We start from the raw sequence: 13,465 nt of genomic DNA, 5'->3' as shown, positions 1-13,465 counted from the left end.
GGGTTCAAGCGATTCTCCTGCCTCAGCCTCCCAAGTAGCTGGGATTACAGGTGCCTGCCACCACACCCGGCTAATTTTTGTATTTTTAGTAGAGACAGGGTTTCACCATGTTGGCTAGGCTGGTCTCAAACTCCTGACCTCAAATGATCCACCCACCTCAGCCTCCCAAAGGGCTGGGATTACAGGCATGAGCCACTGTGCCCAGCCTGCACTGGCCATTTCTGACAGTCTCTATGGAGACTGAATATAAAAGGTTTTTTAAAAAAGTCCGCCTTAGTAATCTTAAGCAACAGGAATATAATTTCAAATTTAAAAAAAGAAAAAGAAAAATTAGCTGGCACGGTGTGAGCCTGCAGTCCCAGCTACTCAGCAGGCTGAGGCAGGGTTCCTTGAGCCCAGGAGTTCGAGGCTGCAGTGAGCTATAATCATGCCCCTGCACTCCAGCCTAAGTGACAAAGCAAGACCCTATCTCAAAAAAAATAAAAATAATAAAAGCAAAAGGTTAGAGATGCACGCTGAAATATTTGTCAACCAATTAACAAGACACCTGAAATCTGCTTTAATACACCAGGAAAGAAAAAAGTGGGGAGAATTGATAAAAATATTGGTAAGATTTTGTTTTGCTTTTTAGAGACAGGGTCTTACCATGTTGCCCAGGCTAGTCTCAAATTCCTGGCCTCAAGCCATCCTTCCACCTTGGCCTCCCAAAGCGCTGGGATTACGGGCATGAGCCACTGCGCCAGGCCCAGCAAGATGCTGATAACAGTGAAACTGTGTGGTGGGTAAATCGCATTTATTATATAATTCTCTCTACCTGTGTATGCTTGAAATTTTCCATAAAACAAGGTTTTGGGGTTTTTTGTTTGTTTTTATAAAACCAGGTAAATAAGAGAGGCAAGAAGCTGAATCTGATCCATTTTATTTCTCCTTGAAATATTTTCCTACTGCACCACAACTGCCTTCACTCCAGCACATTAGAAACACTTGGATACAGCTCAGGAAAAGCATGGGGAAAACCAGCCGGAATGCACAATGTTGAAACGGAAGACAAGGGAAAAGGTCTGGCTCTGTACAAAGCAGCATGTAATGAAAGCTCACTCTAATTGTCCATTTTCAAAACCAAGTAAATCTGACTAATTACACCCCAGCTTTGATTAAATGCAACAGGACTCACACGATGGCATTCACAACTTTACAAATGAGGATAGCACTATCTCCCACTAATTGGCCAGGTCCTTTTACATATCATCAGAGAAAACGGAACATTTCCCTCCACTTCTAGACTTGAACAAAGTTGGGTTTTAAGACAGCTACCCCAAAAAGTAGATTGCTTATTAGTTTGGGTAAAAACAAATTCTACTGCACATTAGGCTGCTGGAAGATCTAAGGATACCTTGATGAATGAAAAAGATGTATTTCAATATCACATCTAACCATCAGAAACTGAAAAAAACCGAATCAGAAATACAAAAAGGCCCAAGGATGAAATCTAGGAGAGAAAGAAGCTGTGCTCTGAGATGAACGATGGACTGAAAATATTTCCTAATAATTAACGCTGAAAATCTGATGTGCACGGGACCTCAAAGTTAGAAAACAACGTTAGAGAAAAGGGGACAGGCAGCTCAGAGAATATTCAGGCAAGGAACGGGTGGGCAGATGGATGGTTTCTGAATGCAGCTAGCTGCCACGAAGATGGCGAAAGGGCAGAGCAGGACCTGTGCCCCCTGCCCAACCAACCAGAGGACCAACATGGCACAGGTGCACGTCAGCAAGTGTTCTCCCTCGGGAATTCCGCACTTCACAAAGGCCCCAATTAAGGAAAAGCAGGATCTCCTCGCCCTGAAGTAGGATACATGAGTTGCGAGTCCATCCTGGGATCCCTCAGGTCTCCCTGTTTTGTATATGAAATTGGAATGGATGAAATAGCTTCAATGTAAATGCCTATTTGATGTAACAGAGATACACATCCATAGTCATTTACTCACTTATAAACTGATTCAGTTCGCCCGGCATTTGGAGGTGGGATGGGGCAGGGTATCTGGAAGTTAGGGGGTGAGGCTGTGGCACCACCAGGTCACCATCGCCTGCCCTCACCCCTGCTGTCTGTCTCACTCCAGCCCCTCCTCACAGCAGTCTTACACTAGTCCCTGGCCTAGCAGGCTACACAGCTGGTCTGCGGCAGGCACACATTTGTATCTGGCCTCAGAGCAAATCTCTTTTTCTTCCTTCCTCTGGTCTTAGTGGGAAGACATGAGACACCTGAGAGGAAAGGGGAAAAAACCCCAAATGCCAGAGTACAAAACAAAATAAAGCAGAAGGATCAGGAGAGCGAAACAAATTCTGTTGTACTTAGGTCGTTTAATCAACAACTGTGGTTACTCCGAGAGCACTGCCCGTGGGCCAGCCCCGCTCCGCAAGGAGTAGTATTTAAAAACAAAAACAAAACCTATACACTGCTAAGCAGGCTCTTTGGTTATTCAACCTGGAAAAGCACACCACTTAAACTGCCATCAGAGTGTTTACCAACAAGGTTTTGCAACATTTATGAAAATTAAAAAAAAACGAAACACAAATTAGCCAACTTTATCACAAAAGGGCTTTGCTCCCAGGTGACGTACTGGTTAACTGAGAGACCATAGCGTGTTACTTCTGTTCCATGTAGAAAACATAAATCCCTTGTCTGAAAACAGAATCAGAGATGCACTTTATTTCCTTATTTATTTTTGAAACAGGGTCTCTCTCTGTAACCCAGGCTGGAGTACAGTGGTGTGACCATAGCTCACTGCAGCCTTGAACTCCTGGGCTCAAAGGATTCTCTCTCTTTAGCCTCCTGAGTAGCTGGGACTACAGGCACACCACCATGACCATTTATTTATTTTTATTTTTATTTTTTTGTAGAGACAGGATCTTGCTATGTTGCCCAAGTTGGTCTCAAACTCCTGACCTCAAGAAATCCTCCCACCTCACCCTCCCACGTTCTCAAGTAACTGCACTACAGACAGGTGGCGTCATGCCCTGGAGATACAGTTTAGATCTGAATGTCCACCATTCACCAAGTCCTCATCCTCACAGTGTGTGTGAACAAGTCACACACATCTGCATGCCTACAGACTATGTCCTTAGCACCCGTGCTTGGGAGAACAAGACAAATAACTGGCAAGGTCACTGCCCTGGAAGGACACACAAAATAGTTGGAGAGCAACACTCAAGAGGCTTTGTGAATAAAGAAACTCCCATTGCAAGTGAAAGTACCTAATACCGACTCCAACGTTAAGAATGCATCCTGGGGAAGGGAGAGAAACATGAATGGAGTCTTCAGAGGCATCGCGGAGGCGGGGCAGGACAAGATGGGGAAGATCTGGAGAGACAGATGGGGAATGGCAAATATCTGAGGCAGAGAAGTCTGAAAACAAAAAAGAAAAGAGAGGGCAGGAAACGGCACTGTGTGTCCGGGCCAACGGGAACAAGACAGAAACAAACGTTCAAGTTCAAGCTGGGAAATGTGCATAATTACGAAATAAGGTTAAACGAACGGGGCAGAACACAGCCACAAAGGGCCTTGCCGAAAAAAGCACAGGAGCTGAGATGTGCGAGGACAGGTAACAGGAAAGCCTGCAACACAGGACAGACACAATGGAAAGTGTGTGGCAGGGGAGTGCAAAGTGACCTATGGGATGGAAGATGTAAATGCGCAAAGGAACAAGGGACTCCTGGTCTTTCCCTGCAAAGAGAGGGGCTTACGCTTCAACGATGGCAGTGCTGGGATAGACAGGGACAGAACCAGGTGCCTTGGTTCCTGAAGGCACAGTCTAAAGGGTGTGTCTGCTGAAAGGACGCAGATACTGAAGGGGTTCCCGGAGAATGCCAGCACTCCTAGAGCACAGTGAAACTGGGATGAGGGAGAGGAAAGGAGAGAGCAAAGAATGAAGTGACCGCATCTGCTGTGTAATGGAAAGCCCAGGCAGAAACGGCACTGGACAGGGCAGCAGCTTCTGGGATGCACAGGAGCTAGTGGAGCCTATTCGTGTGTTCCCCACCGGTCACAATGAGGACAGCTGTCCTCAGCAGAAGACAGACCGGAGTCCAAGCCATCGTCTCACCTGCGGCTGCCACCACAGAAATCAGGTCCAGAAGGTGGCCTCTCACGTTCTTCCCTCTCTCCCACAACTCTCAAGGGCTCCTGACCTTGACCTCTCCCACCCCGCCCTCCTACGCTAGGTGGCCTCCTGCCTCCTTCATTTTCCCTTTGAGGCCTTTATTAAGGAGCCATTAACATGGGGGGAGGGGGGGAATTGCATTTGACAATGTTTAACTTTTAAAGCTTGTGCTTTATCTTAGAAATTTCCAAAAGAAACACTTCAACTCAAGCACCCTAGAATTATACCTCCCACTCTAAGTTCCTAATCTGTGGGATCATATCACTATGCTCCCATGAGATCATAAATCCTTTAAAGCACAATCAATCAGAGTGTCCTTCACTGATTCATTTCTCCTCCCCACAAGCCAGGAAGCGTAGCCCTTTTGTTAAAACTGATCCAACTGTACACCTGACATGTGACCATTTCACTGTATGTAAATTATAACTCAATTTAAAAAATGAGTCCCTCACACCTTTGTCAAAACACAGGACATCTGCAACCATCCCACCAGAAGGTTCCCTGGTGTGCCCTCCCTGTCAGGTGTGAGGCTTTCGTTTGTGTGTGGCCAAGAAGTTTTGATTTCTCTTTCCTAAGATGTTTCAGGTACACATCCGTGGGTAGGAGGAAAAAGCGCAGTATGAGAAAAGAACACCAAACTCCAGAATCAGATCTCGGCACTACCTGTGTAAGTTTCACCACCTCAGAGTGTCAGATTCCCCGCCCTCCCTCCGAGGGAGGGTTGAGCTAGGTGATTTCTCCAACTCGCTGAAAGCTCTGACATTCTGTTTCTGGGGTGGTATCTAACAAAAGAACACCGCGCAAATGCCTACTGAAAAACCTCCACTTCAATTTTGCTTATGTAAATATCACTGAAGCGAGTTAATGAGAACTTTAACATGTTTTTTTAATGGTACTGACCTCAAAACAAATGGTAAATTTTCATTAAATCAAGTGAGATGCAATTAACATATCTGACCCGACTGTGTACCTATTTATACTCAACACTTTTTACCGGAACAGTTTTCTGGCAATACTAAATTACAAGTGAACTCTTGGTTAAAACAAACAAGGGCATTAAGTTGAGCAGGGGGCATTTTTTCCCACTCTCTCACCTCACAGGACTCACATAAACCAGGACTTGGACCCACCTCCTGTGACGGCGTGCCAGGCACCTGCCGGCCACTCCTGACGCCATCGTGCATTCTAGTGAGGCACATTCGCTTTCTGACATGCTCACAAATACGCTGGCGGAATACAGTTTCGTTCTCACCTTAACTGGATCTATACCTCTTTCCTCACTCTGAATGCTGAACTGGAAAGGGCATTCTCAGGTTAACTCATTTTACTGTTAGTTTTCCTCAATGAGAAAAAAATGAAGCAAATACTGAGGATTTTATACCATACAACTACAGTAAGAAATGTGGGCAAAACACACCACACAAACATCACTCACAGTCTACTTCTGAAAGGAAAAAGGTAACATACTTCATTTTCAGATTTCAAAATGTTTTCTTTTTACTACAGGGTAGAAGAATATACATGTGTGTGCATGCGCCTGTGGGTTTATTTATTTATTTTTTGTCTAACAATTCAAAAGAAAATTTCCTGAAGCTGGTGAGGCAAAAAGAAAAGTTTCTAACTAGTAAGTTTTAAATCATTAAAAAAAAAAAAGGAGAAGAAAGAAAAAGAAGGGAAATTAACCACTACCTCAGAACAATAATTTTAAAATGGTTTAATTGTACAAACTTGGTGGCAGCTCAGAATTTGAATTTCGAGTTCTTCTGTAAAGTCCTGCATAAACTGGCAAGGCAAACGTCACACTTTTGAAAATGGTGAAGTAAGGGAAATAAGGAAGTCCAAACATTAAACAATCCAAACACCTCCTCTTTGTTCAATCTAACGTTTGGCAAAGAAACCAGCCTTTGCCTCAAACTATGAGGGTTGCATGAAGCTTTTTAAGTCACACTCAAGTGTTTTGGAAAACATCCCCCACCCCGCCCAACTCTCTGTCCTGTGTCCACCCTGGGCTGTGAGCAGCCACTCTGCCTTACCCGGCGCTGCCCACTGCCCACAACCCCAACGCCTCCTCCCCAGCTCCACCAGCCCAGCTCACTGAACAAGGGTCAGGCCTCCCACCCAAGGCAGACAATCCGCAGGCTAGCCAATATCCTCAAACCCAGGGCCAGGGCAGGGGTGGGGGTGGGGAATGAACTAGATCAAGTTTCTCTCAAGGATGTGAACTATGAAATGTGATAGGAATTGGTCACTTAGAAACTGAAAGAATGCAACAAGAAATGCCACGGAGTTGAACTGGGGCCAGAGGGCTTTTGGACAGCTAAGCAAGTCCTCTAGCTGAAGCCACAAGGAAGGGAAACCAGGAGTGAGCAAAGCAGTCAGCTGGTGGAGGGGGAGAAGGCTCCAGCACATGGAGCCAGGCACAGTCCCACGGGGCAAAATCCTAGACAAAAACTGTGGCTGAGGCCCCCAGAGCAGCGAGGAACCTCCCTCCACCACCAGGCTCTGGAGTTCAGCCCATCCCAGCTCGAATTCCCGGATTCCTGTGCGATTCCTATCACACTATACATGTTCTCACTCACAAAACTCCTTCCCAAGCTGGCTGGAGAGGGTCTTTGTCTCATACAACCAAAAGCCAAAACAGCGAAGATAACATGCAAATGGCAAACATGGTAAGTCAACAACATAAAATACTCAACAGCCCTAGTTACACATATTTAAGAGTAACACAGAACTTCTTACTCACACACACAAACCAAAACCTCACACCTGAAAGGGAAGGCGCACCAAGGAACCTTCACCGGGGATGGATGCGAATGTCCTGTCTTTTGACAAAAGTATTGGGGATTCTTCTGTTATAACTGATCAAACGGCCGGGCGCGGTGGCTCACGCCTGTAATCCCAGCACTTTGGGAGGCCGAGGCGGGTGGATCACGAGGTTAGGAGATCGAGACCATCCTGGCTAACACGGTGAAACCCCGTCTCTACTAAAAATACAAAAAATTAGCCGGGCGAGGTGGCGGGCACCTGTAGTCCCAGCTACTTGGGAGGCTAAGGCAGGAGAATGGCGTGAACCCAGGAGGCGGAGCTTGCAGTGAGCTGAGATCCGGCCACTGCACTCCAGCCTGGGCGACAGAGCGAGACTCCATCTCAAAAAAAAAAAAAAAAAAAAAAACTGATCAAACTGTACACCTGACATGTGACCATTTCACTGGATGTAAATTATACCTCAATTTAAAAAATGGGCCAGGTATGGTAGTTCACACCCATAATCCTAGCACTTTGGGAGGCCGAGGCAGGAGGATCACCTAAGGGCAGAAGTTCGAGATCAGCCTGGCCAACATGGAGAAACTCCATCTCTACTAAAAAAAAAAAAAAAAAGTCAGGTGCAGGGGCAGGCACCTGTAATCCCAGATATTCGGGAGGCTGATGCAGGAGAATCGCTTGAACTCAGGAGGCGGAGGTTGCAGTGAGCCAAGATGATGTCATTGCACTCCAATCTGGGGGACAAGAGCAAACTCCATCTCAAAAATAAAAATAGGCCCAGGAGGCGGAGCTTGCAGTGAGCTGAGATCCGGCCACTGCACTCCAGCCCAGGCCACAGAGCCAGACTCCGTCTCAAAAAATAAATAAATAAAAAATAAAAATAAATAAAAAAATAAAAATAGGCCAGGAGAGGTGGCTCACGCTGGTAATCCCAGCACTCTGGGAGACTAAGGTGGGTGGATCACTTGAGGTCAGGAGTTTGAGACCAGCCTCACCAACAGGGAGAAACCCGGTCTCTACTAAAAATACAAAAATTAGGTGGCCGTGGTAGTGCAAGCCTGTAATCCCAGCTACTTGAGTGGCTGAGGCAGGAGAATGGCTTGAACCCAGGAGGCGGAGGTTGCAGTGAGCCGAGATCACGCTACCGCACTTCAGTCTGGGTGACAGAGCGAGACGCTGTCTTAAACGAATAAATAAAAATAAATTTTAAAACAAACCCTCTCGTGTAAATTTTTCCTGTAAGAGGACTTTTTGTTTTTCAAAACTATTGATCTAGATAAATCCCACAAACACACACTGAGCAGAAGCAGCCAGCTGCTAAAACACCTGCGTTTCTATTTATAGAAGGAACAGAAACAGGTAACAGTCCCCTGCGTGTTAGGAGTCAAAACAGTGGCTCACTTGAACCAGGGCGGACTTCTTCCTGGGTCGCCTATGTTCTGGTTCCTGACTACCTGACCTTGGTGCCAGTATCCCAGGTGTGCAGAGCGTGACACACGTGTTTTCATCAGGTGTGTGCTCATGAAAGACACATCCTCCTGCTGGTATCATATTTTCTGGTAGGTATATCTTAATAGTAACACAAAAGAGAAAGGAAGAGAAGGAATACCCTAATCTAAAAATGACTGGAAAAGGTTTGCTTTGCATCTAGTAATATGCTTATTTTCAGTCAAATTCTTCAGGTAAATAACAAAGAAAATTAAGACTTTACCCCATATGTGGAATTCTAACTGAACTCATGGATTTGATACTGGGGGAAAAACTCATTCAACAGAGTCATTTAAATCAGGTGAGTAAAACTCCATCGCACAGTGCTCAGTTCTAACACTACCTAAAGTGAATTCACTCACAGGCAGAGCACTCTTCCACATGAGCAGCAGAGACCACACTCCACATCCCTTTGCTGCTCTAACAAACAAAAAAAAGAGCACAATCCCGAAGAAGAAGTGCTTAGAATCCCACTTCCGTGTGTTCAAAGGGAGAATTAACTTCAATTCATACATTACCCTGAGGTGCATTTTTTTAACGCGCAGATTTTTATTTTCAGAGGCTTATGTTTTAAAAACATTTTACACACCCTAGATACAGTTCATAAGCATAAAAACAGAGTAAGTACAAGTGATGTCATGGAGACAAACAATAAATCTATATAGATCATCAAATTCTAACACTGTATTTTATAAATAAGAAGTCAAAGAGTAAATTGAAATGTCAAGTACTTACAGCCATAATTAATTCAAAGGGGTATTTGTACACCCTCACTGGTGACTGGTATTTCTGCACCATGATTGAAATACAACAGCAATCCTCTCACACCTGCAAAACATAAATATATGTGATAAATAACCACAAAGCAGAAACAAATTATTAGTTAAGTTTGCACTGACACATCATACCACATTCTAACAACAGAAAAAGACCACTATAGGTCATAATTCTATGCACATGAAAATGAAAAGATGATATTTAAATACACAAGGGCAGGGGGAGGTAATTAAACGATAAGAAAAAGCAGACAAAGTGCAATGAGGCAAACAGTACTGGTGTGAGAGGGGCTCCAATCCCCTCATCGACTTACTAGGATTCTGCATTCATTACATGACCTGACCTGAGTCCTTTCCAGCAATGAACTGTTATGATTCTATTATTCTAATAACCAACATAATTAGTGCTTGGATCATTTTCTCTTAAACAACTTCTACTAGAAGTCAAATAAAAATGATCTCATGTTAAGATATTACCTCTGGGAAAACAGAAATAAAACTGGAAAAAAATACGACTGTATCTCAAATTATGGAATACTCCTCAAAAGCTAGCTTCAAAGGAAAAGTGTCAATTCCTAGTTTCTAACTGTGTACACTACAGCTTTGGCGACCTGTCTTCAAGTGGCAGAGATGCCAAGTACTCTGGTTAAAAAGGCTCCACTGAAATCTCTAGCCTCAAATAGCTACTATCTGTAAGTGATCGGTTAAATGTTCACACCTAATTCACAGTAGGGGAGCCATCCTTAGGGGCGCACAATCATTCTCTAGCATCAGCCTACATGGATTGCTCTAAGAACACACTTGGACTTGCCAGTCCTCTGTCTCCTCCATTTAAAGTGAGAAAGAAAAATCGAATGAGCCTACCTGTCTTGTTGAGGATAATCATCAAGAATGGTATTTTCCGCTTAACATGGTGAGAGGATATTCAAACGTATAAAACTGAATATCCTCAAGGAGCCCAAAGTCTAGCTGTTTAAAAAAAAAAAAAAAAAAATTACAAAGATATATTTTATTTCAGAAACTTCTAAGATTCCTTTTTTTTTTTTTTTGAGACAGGGTCTCTCTCTGTTGCCCAAGAGTGGCACAATCTCCACTCATTGCAGCCTCCACCTCCTGCGCTCAAGTGATCCTCCAGCCTCAGCCTCCCAAGTAGCTGGGACCACAGGCACGCACCACCATACATTTTTTTTTTTGTAGAGGGTTTCCCCATGTTGCCCAGGCTGGTCTCAAACTCCTGGGCTCAAGGGATCTGCCCACTTCAGCCTCCCAAAGTGCTAGGATTATAGTCATGAGCCACCGCGCCCGGTATTAAATTCCTATCTATAGCACTACGTTTAAACAGTTTTGGAACTTTCTCTGGTATGTCTGGCATACCTCTCAGAGAAGGAGGTCATGGTGGAAACCACCACCATCTAACAGTGTGAAAACGGCTAAGGAATAACTCTGGGTGACCACGAGTAAGCCATTTGCCTTCCCTAGGACTCAGTTTCATCTCTGTAAAATGAGGTTTTCGGGGAGATAATCTTGAAAGACTTTCACCTCTAAAATCATGAGAATCAGAGCTAAACTCCCAAGTTCTCCAAACTCAACTCGACGCTTTTCTAATATTGATCTTGACTACGGGACTGACACATCCTGATGTGCTGGGACCACGTTCTTTTTACTTTTGCAAACCTTACAGTGTTGGTGCACAGTGGGAATCCAATCACCTTTTAAAAATTTTATTGGGAAAATTAATTTTAGGATTCTCTCCCAGATAAGAGGACGATCACCGGGTACAAACAAGAGTGGGGGGAGGAAGCAAAAAAGCGTAATGCTCGTTTAAGAAACTGTAACATCCATTCAGGATTCCACCGCCTGGTAGAACTGGCTACACTCACTTAAGAACCTGCTAATTCACGAGCTCGTGAACCACAGCCAGGTCCCAGCTGCCGATGCTCTGGTCCAGATAACGCCCTACGCGGGCATCCGGAGTGACAACGACCAAGTGGCATCCAGGACCCGGGCGGCTTCTATTGCATGACAATCGCTGTTTAAACAGGAGCCAATGGCCAGACCCACTGAACGCTTCCCGAGCAAGCTCTAGGGGCGGCCAGCGCCCGGGGCCGCTTAGCAGGGGTCCCGCGCGGCTGCGCCCCACGGGGCCAAAGCCCGGGCCGAGGGGAGAGTTGGGCGGGCACTGGCTCCGGACCCGAAACTCCGCTCTCAGCAAAAAGCGGCTCCCGGGAGCTGGAAGCCTCGCGGGGTGGGGGCGGGGGAGAGGGGCGGCGAGGGGCGAGCAGGGGGGCGGGGCACAGCCCGTTTCGGGCGCCGGGCCAAGGGCAGCCGGAGCCGGGGAGGCACGGGCGCAGCGGGCGGACGGCCGGGAGTTCCGCTGGGCCCGTCCGAGAGGCGCCGGACTCCACGGAGACCGGGACCGGGGCGGGGGCGCACTCGGACCGGCCGCGACGACGCGCCTACCTCTTGTCAGAAAGGCCGAGCCTGGGACGCGGGGTGGCGAGGGACGCTCATACTGGCGGCTCCGCTGGGCAGTCGCGGTTCCACTGCTCGGCGGCCGCAGCTCGACCGCCGGTTCCAGGGAGGGGGCCGGGGAGGCGGGAGGGGGAAGGGGCGCGGCGAGGGCACTTGTGGTTGTTACGGGTGACGGGGTGGGCGGGGCCGGGCACCGGAGGGGCGCGCGTGCGCGGCCGCGACCGAGGGAGCGGGGGCGGGAGCGGGTGACGGTTGCTAAGGAAGGGGAGCGGGGGGTGGGGGGTGGTGACACCCTGGGTCCAAACTGCGCAGGCGTGAGCTCCAGACCGGCGGGCGCGGGAGGAGCTCGGAGAAGGCGCCGACCCTGACGCACGGCGTGTTATGCCCGAGGTCCTAGTGGCCTCGCCCAGTTTGCGTCACGTGTTGGGGGCGGGGCAGGGGTGGGACTTCTCGAGTAGCGGGCGGGGGGCGGGGGGCGGGGGGCGGGGGGCGGGGCTGAGTGAGGCCTCTGGGGACTGCCAGCTTGCCGGGGAGGGGTTCCGCTGAGCGGGAAAAGGAAGTCTGCGGGAGGTTAGAGCCACCTAGGCCCTCCCGCCTGGCTGCTACTCTGAGGCCTGCCTCTGGTCGCCCTGGCGGCTGCCCCCGTTCTTCCTCATTTCTTGTTGACTGTTCACGAGCACCAGCCTGCTCGCGCGCAGTGCCCCAACCGCATTCTCGGCGACTAATGGGGAGGAGGCGGACGCCGGTGCTGCGCGGCCCAGGGCTCGGTAGGGCCCGGGTGGAGCCCAGCGGCATCCTTGTCAACGGCTCTAGTGTCGGGCCGCGGGCTTGAAAATGAGACACGCGCCCAGGGTCTGCCCCTCGGAATCGAGGGGTCCTCGGTGGGGTTGCTAAGGAGCTCCCGAATTTCAGCAGGAGAGCACAGTCCAGCTCCAATTTTCAATCGGGTACCACTGAGACATTTTGGGGTCCTTAAGAGGAGCTCATGACCACAAAGGGGCACTTCGTATGTCCACCCACACAGCAAAGCTGGTTTTATAACCAACATGCAATTTCACCGTCAATGTCACTGTTGTTCCGTTCACATTAGTCACCCTGGGTGGCTGTACATTTCATGCTGCCATTGGACAGAACGTTTTTGGGCCTGTTTAGGAATTTCCATCAAAGCCAGTTTACCAGACACACAAGCAAATCATTCATGGCCTCATCACCCCTTGTGTTCCACGTCAAACCATCATCTTCCAGCTTGGTCACCCACATTGTTCACTACACTCAGTCTGACTGGCTTTTGCCTGTTTGTGGAAATCACATCCACCTTCAAAAGATGCTTTAAGGACGGGTGCGGTGGCTCATGCCTGTAATCCCAGGCGGGTGGATCACCTGAGGTCAGGAGTTTGAGACCATCCTGGTCAACATGGTGAGACCTCGTCTCCACTAAAAATACAAAAAGTAGCCCAGAGTGGTGCCAGACGCCTGTAATCCCAGCTACTCAGGAGGCTGAGGCAGGAGAATTATACTTGAACATGGGAGGTTGCAGTGAGCCGAGATCACGCCACTGCACTCCAGCCTGGGCAACAGAGCGAGACTGTGTCAAAAAAAAAAAAAATTTGACCTGATCTGATGAACTTCTAGATGTAACCACCAATTTACAGGAAGTACAGAATAGAGGAACATGCTAAATGACACCATGAAAAAAATTGGCAAAGTACAGACCGTGGGAAACAGTACAAGACAAATATATTCTTTATCAAATTCCAAAGGAAAAAAAGAGGGGAAGGGTCAATCTACAGATTAAAAGAGACTGGCAAA

At 47.5% G+C, this 13,465-nt stretch overlaps 1 protein-coding gene across 1 annotated transcript in view; it reads right to left on the bottom strand.

Annotated features, from left to right (window-relative positions):
* The window catches only part of SEC14L1 (SEC14 like lipid binding 1), a 78,712-nt gene extending 66,866 nt beyond the window's left edge, over positions 1-11,846 (bottom strand). Inside the window, exons 1-3 of the mRNA XM_033182324.1 lie at positions 11,645-11,846; positions 10,049-10,153; positions 9,144-9,236 (exon numbers count right to left, since the gene is read on the bottom strand). Coding sequence (XP_033038215.1) covers positions 9,144-9,206 — 63 coding nt within the window. The 5' untranslated portion in view covers positions 9,207-9,236; positions 10,049-10,153; positions 11,645-11,846. The remainder of the gene's footprint in view (positions 1-9,143; positions 9,237-10,048; positions 10,154-11,644) is intronic.
* Positions 11,847-13,465: the final 1,619 nt, after the last annotated feature.

This window comes from Trachypithecus francoisi, unplaced genomic scaffold, assembly GCF_009764315.1.
Source record: "Trachypithecus francoisi isolate TF-2019V2 unplaced genomic scaffold, Tfra_2.0 Lachesis_group20, whole genome shotgun sequence".
Lineage (NCBI taxonomy): Eukaryota > Metazoa > Chordata > Mammalia > Primates > Cercopithecidae > Trachypithecus > Trachypithecus francoisi.
This window is presented reverse-complemented; position numbering and strand designations above follow the sequence as displayed.